Source organism: Rhinatrema bivittatum, chromosome 9, assembly GCF_901001135.1.
Source record: "Rhinatrema bivittatum chromosome 9, aRhiBiv1.1, whole genome shotgun sequence".
In the NCBI taxonomy this organism is placed as follows: Eukaryota; Metazoa; Chordata; class Amphibia; order Gymnophiona; family Rhinatrematidae; genus Rhinatrema; species Rhinatrema bivittatum.
In genome coordinates, this window is record NC_042623.1 from 50235373 (window position 1) to 50249890 (window position 14518).

Here is a 14518-nt window from a genome sequence, read left to right on the forward strand (position 1 = left end):
ATTGGGTTGGGAAAAAGTGGAAAGTGATTAGTGCAAGTGTATAGCTCACCAGGGCTGATAACTAAGGATAACGCTTCCATGCAAATCACTGTAAGAAGTGACTTGCATGGAAGTTTTCCTACCTAATGATTTTGGCTAGCGTAAATAAATATTGCATTTGAAGTTTGTGATCCTCTCCTTTAATTTTGGAGGTAAAAATCACTTTGGGAACTTCAAACCTATGGGTTTTGAAGAGCAAAGATTTGAATGGTAGAGTCTCCACTAGTAGAGCCTGAAAAGATGGTCCCTCCGATGGAAGTAGTGTGCACTAATAAAATTGAAATAGTGTGCACTAAATGAAAACAAAACAAAAAAGCACAAATTTAAAAAAACAAAATGAAATTTATAAAGCCTGAGCATTTTTTGTTTATACACCCCTAATAAAAAATAAAACTCAAGCCCGTGAGTACTGGGCTACATGTACATGGGAAGGGTGATTTTCAAAGCCACTGACAGCCTGAAAAGTGCCTTCCTTTAATGCCGCTAAAAACATGTACACTTTTAACCACATTTACAGGAGGCACTCTTGGGGCCATGAAGATATAATTTTCTATGAAAAAGTACCAACACATAAAGGCAGTTGTAAATATCTACAGGTACTTTCTATCTGCAGCAAGTTTCAAACAATGTACAGGTGTATTTTTGTTTTGAAATTCGGGGAAAAATCCTATAGTGAGTCTGGTAATATGGAAAACTCACGTTTAACAGTAGCCATCCACCAATGAATTCTGCTTTAAGAGTTGTAGACTAAACTGTGTGTTCTTCAGTCCATCAGACATCACCTACAGCAGTGCTTCTCAAGCTAGTCCTCAGGACACACCTATGCAATCAGCTTGTCAGGATATCCACAATGAATATGCGGGAGATAGATTTGCATGCAACACCTCTATTGTGTGCAAATCTATTTCATGCCGCGCGCATGTTATAAAATCCGGGGTTGGCGCACGCAAGGGGGTGCACACTTGTGCACGCCGAGCCCTAGGAGAGCCCCGATGGCTTTCCCTGTTCCCGACAAGGAACTTTTATTCTGCTCCCCCCCACCTTCCCCTCCCTTCCCCTATCTAACCCACCCCCCAGCCCTACCTAAATCCCCCCCCCACCTTATTTCATTTTTCACTTTTTTTCACTTATTTTTTTCACTTATTTTCACTTTTCAGGCTATCTTGCGTGCACCAGCCGACTACCGGTGCACCATCCCCCGGTACAGCTGCTGTGCTGGAGGCCTCTGGATTGCCCCTGGACCGGCACCACGCCCACACCCCCTCCCCGCCCCTTTTTCAAAGCCCTGGGACATATGCGCAACCAGGGGCTTGTGCGCGCCGCTGAGCCTATGCAAAATAGGCTCGGCGCTCGCAGCAGGGGTTTTAAAGGGTTACGCGTGGCCTCGGAGGGAACTTTTCTTCTGCTTCCCCTCCCTTCCCCTATCTAACCCACACCCAGCCCTACCTAAACACCCCCCCTACCTTATTTAACTTTTTACACCTGCTTCTGTCAGGCGTATCTTGCGCGCCGGGCGTGCCATCCCCCGGCACAGCCGCTGTGCCAGAGGCCTAGGTCCAAGGGTGGATTGGCCTATCGGGGGATCGGGCATCCCCCGGTGGGCCGATCGCTCCAGTCACATGGTCTGCCGTGCGCGGCCGTGACAGAGCCGGACTCGGCAGACCATGTGATGTGTCCCAGGCCGATCCCACATCGTGAATCCGCTGCTGCCTACGTCCTGCCCCCGCCCCGCCCCTTTTTCAAAGCCCCCGGACATACGCGTGTCCCGGGGCTTGTGCGCGCCGCCGAGCCTATGCAAAATAGGCTCGGCGGCGCGTAGGGGCAGTTTTTCGAAGTTACGCACGTAACCCTTTGAAAATCTACCCCATAGACATTATTTAAAAATGCCATTTTAGAAGCACAGTCCAGATGTAATCCACGCATTAAGAAAGGTGGAAGGAAGGCCAAACGATTATCAGCATGCTTAAAAGGTGACGTGAAAGAGGCTATTTTAGACAAAAGAAAATCCTTCAAAAACTGGAAAAAGGATCCATCTGAAGAAAATAGGAAAAAGCATAAGCATTGGCAAGCTAAGGGCCAGACTTTCTTACGCGCGTACCCCCCGAAAATCTGGCCCAAACTCCCCCTGTGCGTGCTGAGCCTATGTTGAGTAGGCTCGGTGGCGCGCGCAAGCCCCAGGATGCACGTAAGTCCCGGGGCCTTCCTGGGGGGGTGTTCCGGGGGGCGTGTTGCGGCCGGCGTGTCATCGGGGGCGTTCCGAGGGCGTGGCCACGGCCTCTGGACTAGCCCCCGGACTGGACCCTGACGCACCGGCGACCGGCCCAACGCGCGCAAGTAAGCAGGCGTAACTTGCACAACAAAGGTGGGGGGGTGTTTAGATAGGGCCGGGGGGGGGATGGGTTAGGGAGGGGAAGGTGGGGGGAGGCCGAAGGAAAGTTCCCTCCGAGGCCGCTCAGATTTTGGAGCGGCCTCGGAGGGAACGGAGGCAGGCTACGCGGCTCGGCACGCACAGGCTGCCGATATTGGGCAGCCTTACGCCCGCCGACCCCGTATTTTAATGGATACGCACGGCTACGCGCGTATCTATTGAAATCCCGCGTATTCTTGTTCGTGCCTGGTGCGCGAACAAAAGTACGCATGTGCGCAGATTTATAAAATCTACCCCTCAATGTAAACGTTGATAAGACAGGCAAAGAGAGAATTTGAACTGAAGTTGCATGTGGCTGCTAGTAGCATCAGGTCCCCCAGCAGCCACATGCAACTTCTCCCACCATGTACCACTCCACTAGGGCCCAGACAGAGACGGGCACTCCTGTCGTTTCGTCCTGGCTCACTGCTGCTAGTGGCCCCCTGGAAGTTTGTTTGCACCCCCACCGGTACATCCCTGACTTAGACCTTGATTCATCATTTTGGTATAAATTTTGCAGGAAAAGTGCCCGCAATTAAAAAAAAGGGGCGTGGTTAGGGTAATTTTTGAGATACCGCAACGCGTGCTATTTTAATGCTTCACATAGCTATTTTACTGCAAAGTGCGTTAAGTGTATCACACCCACCCTACTACATTGCCTCCCCCATCCCACAAAGCCCCTACTTGCCCCAGTTCACTCACTGTTCCCTCCCCATGGTTCGCTCACTCCACCACCCACGATCCCCTTTCTGTGCATCCACTCTGTCCGTGACCCCCACAATCTCAATTTCCCTCCCTCCTTCCCTCACCTGTATTTCCTTGCACACCAACTCCAATGACAGTGAAAAAGGAAGAGGAGGAAGGCAGTCTTGTAGCGTCTCTGGTGCGTCTTTTCTCCTCCTCTGCTGTGTCATCATGTGCTTTGAAACATGTAGCAAAAACTGCCTGGCATTGCTTGGGTTGTCTGGTCAGTGATAGATATACAGATTAAAACTAAAAACAATATATAGTGTCTTATCTTATAAACGGGCCGATACAGAGAACCTCGCGGGAGAGCCGGCGAGTGCCGGCTCTCCCGACGTGCACCCAGGCCTCTCTCCTGGGTGCGCGATTCAGGAAGCCAAGGTATGCAAATTAGGGCCCGCGGTAAAAAGGAGGCGCTAGGGACACTTAGTGCGTCCCTAGCGCCTCCTGTTTGACAGAAGCAGTGGCTGTCAGCGGGTTTGACAGCTGATGCTCAATTTTACTGGCGTCAGTTCCTGAACCCGCTGACAGCTACGGGTTCAGAAAACGGATGCCGGCAAAATTGAGCGTCTGTTTTCCAACCCGTGGGCCGAATTATAATTTTTTTTAATCTGTGGGGCCTCCGACTTAATATCGCTATGATATTAAGTTGGAGGGTGTACAGAAAAGCAGAAAAAATGCTTTTCTGTACATTTTCCTGGTGCCGGCCGAAATTAAGGGGTAAAAATAGTGTGTGGAAAACATGCGGCCAACCCCCCCCATGAAACTAATAGCGCCCGCAACACGCAAATGCATGTTGATGGGCCTATTAGTTATTACCGCACGATACAGAAAGTATCGCCTGGCAAAGGGGTAAAAATAGCGCGTGGAAAGCGCGCGGCCAAACAGGGGCTAAAGGTGCGCTCGGCTGAGCGCAGCAAACTGAATCGGCCCAAAAGTAAATTAATAGAAAACATCTAGAAACGTACAGAACCGCTCCATAAATGACACTGACAGTATATGAAACATCTTACTTTGCTGGTCGCTGCAGGGCTCCATCCTACAGTGGCTGTAGAGGCAGTCAGGATGGCCTGCATGGTTCCCAACCCGTGGCAGCCAAAGAGGGAGAGGGCCCCCCACAGGAGCCCATTCTGCAGTGGCCAAAGAAGGAGAGGGCCCCCACAGCACCCATCCCACGTCAGATGAAGATGGGGTCTGGAGGTGACTGAAGAGGAGGCCCTGGGTGTGCCTGTTTTTATAGGAGGAGCCTGAGAGTGGGTATGTCTGTACATTTGTGTATGTGTCATAAAACCCATCAAACACAACCTAACAAAATGGGGAAAAAAAGAATTGCCCCATCAAATATTCATCAAAATGTTATCACTGAGTGGGCATTCTTCATGTAACAGTCCTTGTTGACAGGTTTAATAACTTTCTTACTGAATAATTATCAAAATATGAAATATAGAAAGAGAAATGAATCATGGCAACATAAACCAAAATACCCCACATTGTAAGCCCTTAGTACTACAGTTTACAGCCCCCCTGTTCTTTCTATGTTGCCTGATTATTGCTGGGGGGGTGGGGAGGGCAGTGGTGGTGGAACTTTTTAGCCAGAAACCCCAACCCCTATGCTTATTTTTAATGTCAAACAATTTTATTATTATTTGCACGCAAATAACAGGTACGGGTAACTGCAGATACAAGCACTCTTCTGCATCAAACAATTTTGAAATAATAACATTGTGCAAATAATCTTTTCCAAACTTTCCCCCCAGCAGCAAACTCCTGTCTACATCCCTCCCCTCCCCTTACCCCCCCCCTGCCCCCTTTAAAGACAACACCACCCTCAAACCAACAACACTGTGTTCGACTAGACATCCCATTATTACTCTAGCAAGTCAGTTATTTAATATCAAGCTCCTGGATCGGTGAGGCAATGTTTGTATATACGGCTCCCATATCCGTAAAAACTTCCGTCTAAGTAGCGAAGATTGACCGACAGTCATATTGTCCATCGACATCATTCGGTGGAAATGGTTCCTCCATGCCCAATATGTTGGAACTTCTGAACCCTGCCAATGCAAAAGGATTAATTTTTCCCCCACATAACTCGCTTTTTTAAGAAATAGGCGAGGTCTCCTCCCTCTCACCAACAGATGTAGGATACAGTCAAAAGGTATTAATTGAAGCATGGGTGTGAGAGAGATATCCAAAACATCTGCTATATATTTGATGATTTGGACCCAAAAGCGTTTAATAGGCGGACATTCCCAAAATAAATGTAAAAGAGTACCTACTGCCAATCCACGTTTCCCACATGTTCTGATCATGATCTGATATGGTCTCTACCATGAAGGTCGGTATAGAAAAGTGTTAAATAAAATAAATAAATGTTGCTGATGATAGAATCTTTGCATGAAATGCTACGGTATTAGAAACATATGCTCACAAAAGAAGTTTATATTGCAGTAGCTGGCTTTTTACGGCGGTTACTACCCCAAACCAAATGTGCCTGATACTTCACTTTCCATGCATATCCAGCATGGCTCTCTGCTTCAACGGCATGGGAGAAAGACTGATACATCACACATTTCCAGCATAGCTCTCTGCTTCAACAGCAGGGGAAACCCCCCCCCCCCAAAAAAAACTGATGCTTCACGCATATCCTGCATAGCTTCAGCGACAGGGGTGAAGAAAAAAAGGATTCACAATCACAAAGCGAGGAGTAGCTGGCTTGTTACGGCGGTTACTACCCCAAACCAAATGTGCCTGATACTTCACTTTCAATGCATATCCAGCATGGCTCTCTGCTTCAACGGCAGGGGAGAAAAAAAAACCTGATACTTCACGCATATCCAGCATAGCTCCCTGCTTCAACGGCAGGGGAGAAGGAAAAACAACCAACAAGGGCTGTACAACATAGTCTAGGTAAAACAAATAAGCATGGGTGTAGCTTGCTTATTGCGGTGGTTACTACCCCTACTACCCCTAACTAATCAAGCTAGATATTTCACTTGGATGCAGCTCCATCACTGCTCTCTACATTAATGGTGGGGGTGGAAGGGGAATAGAACAAAGAGCTAAGAGAAACAGATAAGTATGAGAGAAAAAATGTGTGAAGCTTGCTGGGCAGACTGGATGGGCCATTCGGTCTTCTTCTGCCGTCGTTTCTATGTTTCTCGGTAATACATGTTAGACGATACACCTGAAATCTGCTGAAAGCAGGACTTGAGTAGGGCCACTGAGACTACATTTGGGCTTTCTTTATTTCATCTCCCTTCCAATAAAGTACAAGTGTCTGTAATGACGGGCATTGCTCTTTATCCAAAGCAAATACCCTGTTTCCCTGAAAATAAGAAAGGGTCTTATACTAATTTTTGCTCTAAAAGATTCATTAGGGCTTATTTTCAGGTGATGTCTTATTTTTCCATGAACAACAATCTACATTTATTCTTGGACAAAAAATCAACATGTATTTATTTAAATTTATATTCTGCACTTTTAAGTGGATTACATTCAGGTACTGTAGATATTTCCCTATCCCCAGAGGGCTTATAATCTAAGTTTATACCTGAGGCAATGGAGGGTAAAGTAATTTTCCCAAGATTACATGGAGCAAGAGTGGGACACGAACCATGGTCTCCTTGTTTGTAGTCCACTGCTCTAACCACTAGGCTACTCCTCCACTCTCTTTATTCAAATATAGGGCCTCATTTTCCAAGCTGCGTGCGAAAGGTGCCTTATCGCGTGCGATACCAGGATGGGGGCAGAGTCGGGGCAGAGCCGGCCCCTGAAGAGGAGGAGTCGGGGCGTCACCGGGGCCGACTCTGCGCCGCCGCCTCGGACAGCGAAAAGGTAAGTGCCTTTTCGCTGTCTATTTCGCTCCCAATAGCTACACCTCCTGCGGTGGTGCTATTAGGTGTGAAACCGGCAGCGATCGCACTGCGACGGTGCGATCGCTGCTGGCTAGCGCAGGCCCGCCCCCCCCCCCCGTTTCGGCTCCCCCCGCCCCTCATCTTCTAAAGTATCGCAGGCCTGCGATACTTTAGAAAATGAGGCCCTTAGTCATGTCATCACATTCTGGAACATCATCATAACTCCCCAAATCCTGAATTCTTTCATGATTTTCTTGTGAGTCTATTTCCTTTAGAACCATTGGCCCCAATTTCTCATGTCTAGCAATAGCGCTTTCCTTAAATGAGCACCTCTTGTCCTTGTAGCGCATTGACAACGCAACTGTCTGTGATTTTATCCCATTAATTCTTCACCCAAAAACAACCTCTTGCAATCTAGGCCTCACAAAGTTTCCATGCTGATTTCTCTCCATTCTATTTTTAATGTAGTCATTAATTTCCATGCGCAAATAGTCCTTGAATGGCTTGTTTATTGCAATATCAAGAGTCTGGAGATAGGCAGTCATTCCTGAGGGAATCATTATTTGCTCTATTTTTCTCTCTTGAAGGAAGTGCTTCATGTCTTTAGCGTGGTGTGTGCTGGCTAAGTCCCAGACTAGCAGACCTCTTTGCCCGCCTCGCAAAACAAGCGGAAGCATTAAATCGAGCCACTTCCTTATAACTGCTTGTGTGCACCAGGCTTTTTCAGTTTCAAGACTATAAATGCCTGAAGCACGTTCAATCTTATCCTTCTTGCCCTTAGTAATGATTAGGGGTGGGGCTTTATTTCCATCCAGACGAATTGCCAAAATACAGGTAACACGTGCACTTTCATAACCAGTGGAGGGAATGTAGATTGAGGAGGCACCCTGATGATCAATTGTCATTTGAGATCCTTGGTCCATAAACACTGCAATTTCATCCATAGCAATCATGTTGGAAAGATGAAATTTAGAAAAGTCAATGCCATCAAGAAAGGACTTGAATGCAAGTGCACGTTTAATAACTTCAGCATCTTCCAGCTTAAAAGTGTGTCGATCTTCTTAGAGACAGTTCACATCGCTGAAGGCCGTGTTCCACTGCAGCCAAGTGTAGCAGTTGGCTCCCCCTGATGACAGGAAGTAGTCACAACACTCTAATATAATGGGCTCGGGAGTGGAGTGATGCCAGGGCGCCGAGCCGCAGGGGGCGCCGAAGAGCAGCCACATGGTGCTGCAAGCGGGGCCTATCCCACTCATGGCAAAGAGAAATAGAGACTGTGTGCTTCTCAGGGCGCTGCTCGTGGCAAAGAGAAATAGAGACTGTGTGCTTCTCAGGGCCACGAGCAACGCCCTGAGAAGCACACAGTCTCTATTTCTCTTTGCCATGAGCGGGATAGGCGCTTGCGGCACCATGTGGCTACTCCTTGCCCTTGCACCGGCTCTGGAAGGATCTATCTGTCCTGCTGCATTCTATTGCAAATTGATTTTACTTTTTTACATATATAGCTGCCTGGACACTATTTAAATTGACTTTTTTATGAACTGTAACTAGGGCTTATTTTTGGAGTAGGGCTTATATTTTGAGCATCCTCAAAAATCATGCTAGGGCTTATTTTCTGGTTAGGGCTTATTTTTGGGAAAAATGTAATACCTCAAGGATGTGAAATACCATTGATTGTTTGGATGAGGCAGGTAAAGAGTTAATATAATGCTGGAGTTGTAAATATGAAAATTGTTGAAAAGCAGGTAGACCATAGTGTATAGACAAGTATTGAAGCGAAAGAAGTTTCCCCGCTTCATCTAGGACATGCCCTAAGTAAGTAATACCTTTAGAAACCCACAATCGGAACCCTGCCATGTGTGAGCCAGGAGTAAAATCCAAATTACCACCATAGGTCTAAAGTAAGCACATAAGTGTGGTAGCGACAGTAGTTTGGTAAGGTGGGTCCAGGCATATCTAATTGGAGAAATCAAAGCCTTTAAGATGGGAGATGTGGTAAGTTTGTCCGTAGTGGTCTGCAGCACGAATCTCAAATCCAAAGGGGCCACCAATGCCTTTTCTGCTAAGATATTTACATAGGAGGATTCATTTAAGAGCTAATCCCGGACAATCCTTAAATTACTGGCCAGACTGTAAAGTTTCAAATCCATGATTATTTTTAAGACATGCATGACCCAAAATGAAAAATACTTCCTAGAACTCACAAACACAGCATATCAAAAAATGAAAAAAAGACAGCTCTAGCCCATCTAATAATATTTACTAAAATTGTATCACTGTGTGTGCATGCTTTATGTAGCAATCCTTCTGGACAGATTTAATAATAACTTTTTCACTGAATAATTATCAAAATATGAAACATAGTAAGAGAAATATGAGTCACAGAGGCAAAATAAAAATACCCCAAATTGCAAGTCTTAGTACTGCAGTTTACAGAAAACCACATCTTTCTCCATTGCCTGGTTACTGCTTGGTGGTGGGGGTACTTTGGAGCTAATGACCCCACTCCCAAATATTCCATTAGGGAGCCTGGAGGTGGGGGCTCCCTGTCTTTGCTTAGTATTTTCTGCTTCAGAATCCCTGTGGCTCCACTGCAGGATCCCCTGGCCTTAATCACATCGTGCTGCAGATTCAGTTCCCACCGCCCCTGGCACAATGGTAGTCTTCTGGGGCAGGTGACCAGGGCGGCGCTGATTTATTTAAAGAATTATTTTTGACACAAAATGAAAAACACCTCAGTAGAGCCATCAATTGCAACATATCAAAAACAGAGACCCCTCTAGAGAATCGCCCCCATCTAATATTCACTCACATTTTATTACCATGAGTGCATTCTTCATGTAGCAATCCTTGTTGACAGGTTTCATGGCAACTTTCTCAATGAATAATTATCAAATTATAAAATATAGAAAGAGAAATATGAGTTCTAGAAACATTAACGTTAGCTGATTGGTTATTGCTGTGGGGAAAAGGGAGTGTGTGGCACTTTCCCCAATCCCCAATATATAAGAGGCAGTGCTGCCGGCACTGCCTATGATATAGTGCCGTGAACACTGCTCAAAAATCGCATTTATAGCTCACATCTTCTCATGATGCATAAATACCTTGAAATTCATTGTTGTACCCATATATTCATAATCACTCAAGCACACATTTGAGTCTCACCTAGATGTATTTTTATTTATAAAACTGATTGCAGGGTTTCATGTGGTTCAAAGACAGTTTTAGTCAAATTATACAGTAATTTCCAAGTCATGCTCATAAAAAATGGAATTTTACTTAAACCAAAAGAGTTGCAAACTACTTTGGGACTGCTCACAGTTTTCAGCTTTTGAATGTGAATGGAAAACATTTCAACCAAACATTCATGTGCTGCATTTTTATGTTTGACAGCAGAGATGCTGTAGCCTTGCATTGGAACGTTTGGTGGAATCTGCTGTAGAGATTCGTAACACCCACAGTTATTACAGCCTGCAATTAGACAGCAAGCAGTGCTCTATGAACTGCAATTTACTTACTGTAGAAGCAAGTTGTTCCATTAAAGCATGCAGATGTTTTACTGAAATATTCCTTGGATGTCTATTTGTTCAGCCTAGCACACACACTATGCTGACCTCTGAAATATGATACAAGAATTTCCAACAAAATCGCCAAAAATTAACAACCTTTGTTTTTTATGCTACACAGGAATAATTACACTTCATTTACAGTATAGTTGCACTTTGCACAGTCGTCACCAGTCATCCACTACCAAAACAGCATTTAAATCACCTAAAACACCAAAAAAAGTTATTTTAATTCAGAATAAATTAGGCAATTGGAGCAAATGATATGCTGGAATAGAAGAGCAAGACTGTTGTACTTCAAAATCTTATCCCTAAATTGTATTAAGAAAAGCAAATCTTATAATTAGCTGCTCTTTAACTACAAGTATTGTGTTATTGGAGTTTCTTGCTCTAGGAATGAAAATTAAGCATTGCGAAAAGCCATAATTTTCAGGAATCTGAAATCCAGTTCCTATTGTACTTTGTTAAAAAGCATCAGGTGATATAATGAAGTAACTCTTGCTATAAAGTTAAACCTGGGGCAGCCTTCAAACCTGCATTTGTCGCAACAAAAAAAACAAACAACAAAATCTTGTTAGTCTATACCTGTAAAACTGAAAGGTTAGCAACCAAGCTGCAGGGGTGTCATTTTAGAAACAGGCCCCAAGTGAAGCTGGCACTCTCAGAAACAAAGAACATTTACATTCTGATTCAGCCTGAAAGAATGACATAGTCTCTCCCAACGCAACGGATGCTAGCAGCGGGAATTCGCTGGTTCGTTTTGTGCCAGATGCAGATTTTGAGCGTCCTGAGCCTGCATTTCTTTTTCATACCGGTGCACAAATGATTTTTCTTTAATTTAAATTCACTTTAGGCCCCTCTAAATTCCTATGCAAGAGACAGGCATGCTGCTTGCCACTTTACAGGAGTCTTTTCCATGAATGCCAGTTTGCAGGTTAAACCTCAAAGAACATTCTTGGCTTTTATTAAAAAATTAAAAAAAAAAACTTTACAGAAATCTTTTTTTCGCTAGAATTCCTTAGTGAGATGAAACAGAGAACAGAATAAAAATGTTTAGTTTATGGTTTATGAAGCACAGTTGTAATTTCCATGGTGGACAATAATGTTTTCTGAAAAAATACAATTGTACCAGACCTAAAGAGTGAAATACTGTAAGCTACAGGGCCCACCAGGCAACTGCTGTTAAAAAATAATCACTGGAAGCAAACAATTCAGTAATGTCTTCTGTTACTTTGTCAGACTGCATCCAATACCGTGAAATTCCACATCACCATGGAAGTTCAGATTAAGTGCTAACTGGGAACCAAACACTTCTTCCTTTTAATCAAAATTGCATAACAGAGAGATCAGGAGTGAACATACACCGGATTTGTCTGAGAAAATATAACAATAGGAAATATATCACAGAAGATAGTAACATTAAGTCAGGGGGACCATTTAGATTCCGAAGCAAACACAGGAAAGGAACATGTGTACTGCTAGACCAATGGAGAGATAAAAAGGGCTCACTGAAAGGGAAGCCTGTTGTGGAAGTGTTTTGCATAACAGATTATTTGCAATACTGCCTGTTCTGAAACAGAGAAGTTTTAAACTGCTTTGAAGATAACAAAATCCTCGTTCCTGATGCAACAAGTATACAATGAATTATTGCAGTTGAAACAGAATCAAGGAGGTACATTCACTGAAAATAATAAATACTGAAATACATGAACATAAGAAAAGGTACCACTTATTCTTCCCGTAACAAATGCTGCATTGTTAGATAGGAAGTTATCTGTATAATTCTTGAAGACCATCACGAATCCAATTGCTGTAACTGCACAGACAGGCCCCTTTCTACAGTAAGAACTTACCATGCCTCAACTTAAAAACATAAATAGACTGATCACCACTCAAAAGAATGTCAGCATGCACTGTGGTTTTATTATTTTGAGATCTGTATAAATATATTTCATATGCACTTTTAAATATACTTGTTTTTTCTCTGTTACGTTCATGGTTATTAACAGGAAAAAAATATCAAAATTTCTTTTCCAGTTATGTGTTGCATTTTCAACTGGAATAAAGTTTTTGTTCTATATAAAAAAAAGAGTTCTCACGGTAGAAGAAGCAACAATGGGAGATATTTCATTGTGCTCATGTATTGTCAAGTAGCTTATAGAGGCTTTCCATGTGTAATGGTTCCATCATTTCCTAGACGTGGTCGTCCCTTTTCCATTGTTCAAACCTTGAATCATAAAAGATCTATTTCTGTAGAACCCTTTATGCTGCTGCTCAAGGGATACTGGTAATGGGCTTTACTCCCTTGTAGTCTTCTCTTCAGAACCCTGTATAGCGCTTGGTCTCAGCTTATATGTGTGGTCATTGTTCTAACTGTTTTATAAAGCAGACACTCGTACAATGTTTCTTTGTGAGTAGTCCGGAGAATCTGGTCTATCATCTTCTTCAGGTGTTGTTACTGGGGGCGTTGGTATGCTTATTATTGCTGTAGTGACGTAAGGCTGCTCACAGTTTAGTTTGATGCTCTCTTCCACTTTGGCATTTAAACTGGATCGGCTAGAAGAGAATAAGTGAACAGAATAATGCCTGTGGTTAGAACACTCTCTTTCTGGCATCTTCCCCATGTTGTCTACCTTCTGCTTTCCCCTGGCAGTTGTCCCAGGCTATCTATATCCCACAGCTGAATGAAGACAGAGAGGGAAGTGTCATCTGAGTCACTTTGGGCTCCTTTTGTATTAGTAGAAATTAGCCAAACTACATGCATGTATCAGTCTTCCATCTGTGCCCAAATTCTGACAATCCTGTTGGATGAAAGATATGAAGTTGGGGTGCTTGAAATGCAGCGCCACTGAACTAGCTATATAGTTTTTATTTTGTTTTATGTATTTGTGATACATTTGTTTAGTATTGCTGGGGTGTAACTTATATGATTAGCACTTTTGCTATATGAATTTCAAATAATCTGAGTAGAAATCAACTTATGACTTGCTGTAATATATTCCAACATTGGTAAATGTTACAACAAATCTATTCCACGGCACTAGCATACACGACAGCAAAAGTATAACACAGGCATGTATGTTACACTAGTTCCACCCGCAAGAAATGAAAAAACAGCAGCAATTTTCATATGATCGAATGATTTATAGGTGTTTATAACATACCCTACAACTGGAAGAGAAGTATAGATGTTAATCGCCTCAATAGAAAATCGAATAACACAGGGATCTATCAAAACCAGAGAGCTCACGACATGCAGGAAAGTGCTGATAGATCAAATTAAGAATTTTGGAATAGATGATGAGCTCTACTGTAAAACAAATAGCTTTTAGTGATGTTAATATCTACCCTCTAGGAACTGAACTGGGAGTGCTAGCCCTTAACTCAGATAGTGGTGACTTTTAGTTGGGGGTGAATTACAGTAGGGACCTACGGGGGAAGACTTTCCACCCCTGCACTAATCGTTCTTCCAGAGAGATATTACCACTAGCAGTCATGTACCTGTTGGATAAAGGTGTTCTTTCCATGCATCGGATCTGGATAGTGCTGAGTTCCTGAACACTTCCTGGATGGCTGCCTGTCACATTGGGATTGGAGATCCGGAAATTCTTTTTGTTTCGTCGTGAGCAGCAAGAACTGGTGACACCTTGCTGAGAGGAGAGCGAGGGGCTATGGCTTGAAGGACGATTTGTTGTAGTCACCTCCATGCAGCTCTCTTCGTACATTTGTTCATCCACAAACTCATGATTCTGAATGGGAATAACACATGGAAAGTTTTAAACAGAATACATGAAAGGTTTTACCATTTCACAATAGAAATTTTCCTCCAGAACTTCCTGTAGTGTACAAATGTGTATTTAGACATGTATTGTAAAGAAAATAATACAGAAAAATTTGAAATTTTT

At 43.6% G+C, this 14518-nt stretch overlaps 1 protein-coding gene across 1 annotated transcript; it reads right to left on the reverse strand.

The window, feature by feature from the left end:
• Positions 1-10248: 10248 nt before the first annotated feature.
• LOC115099306 (potassium voltage-gated channel subfamily D member 2-like) lies at positions 10249-14422 on the reverse strand. Its single transcript, XM_029616874.1, has 2 exons — positions 14115-14422; positions 10249-13169 (listed from the first exon to the last, which is right to left on the reverse strand). Exons 1-2 carry the CDS (start codon positions 14336-14338, stop codon positions 12992-12994), a joined length of 402 nt encoding a protein of 133 aa, XP_029472734.1. The 5' UTR covers positions 14339-14422; the 3' UTR covers positions 10249-12991.
• Between the last annotated feature and the right edge of the window lie 96 nt (positions 14423-14518).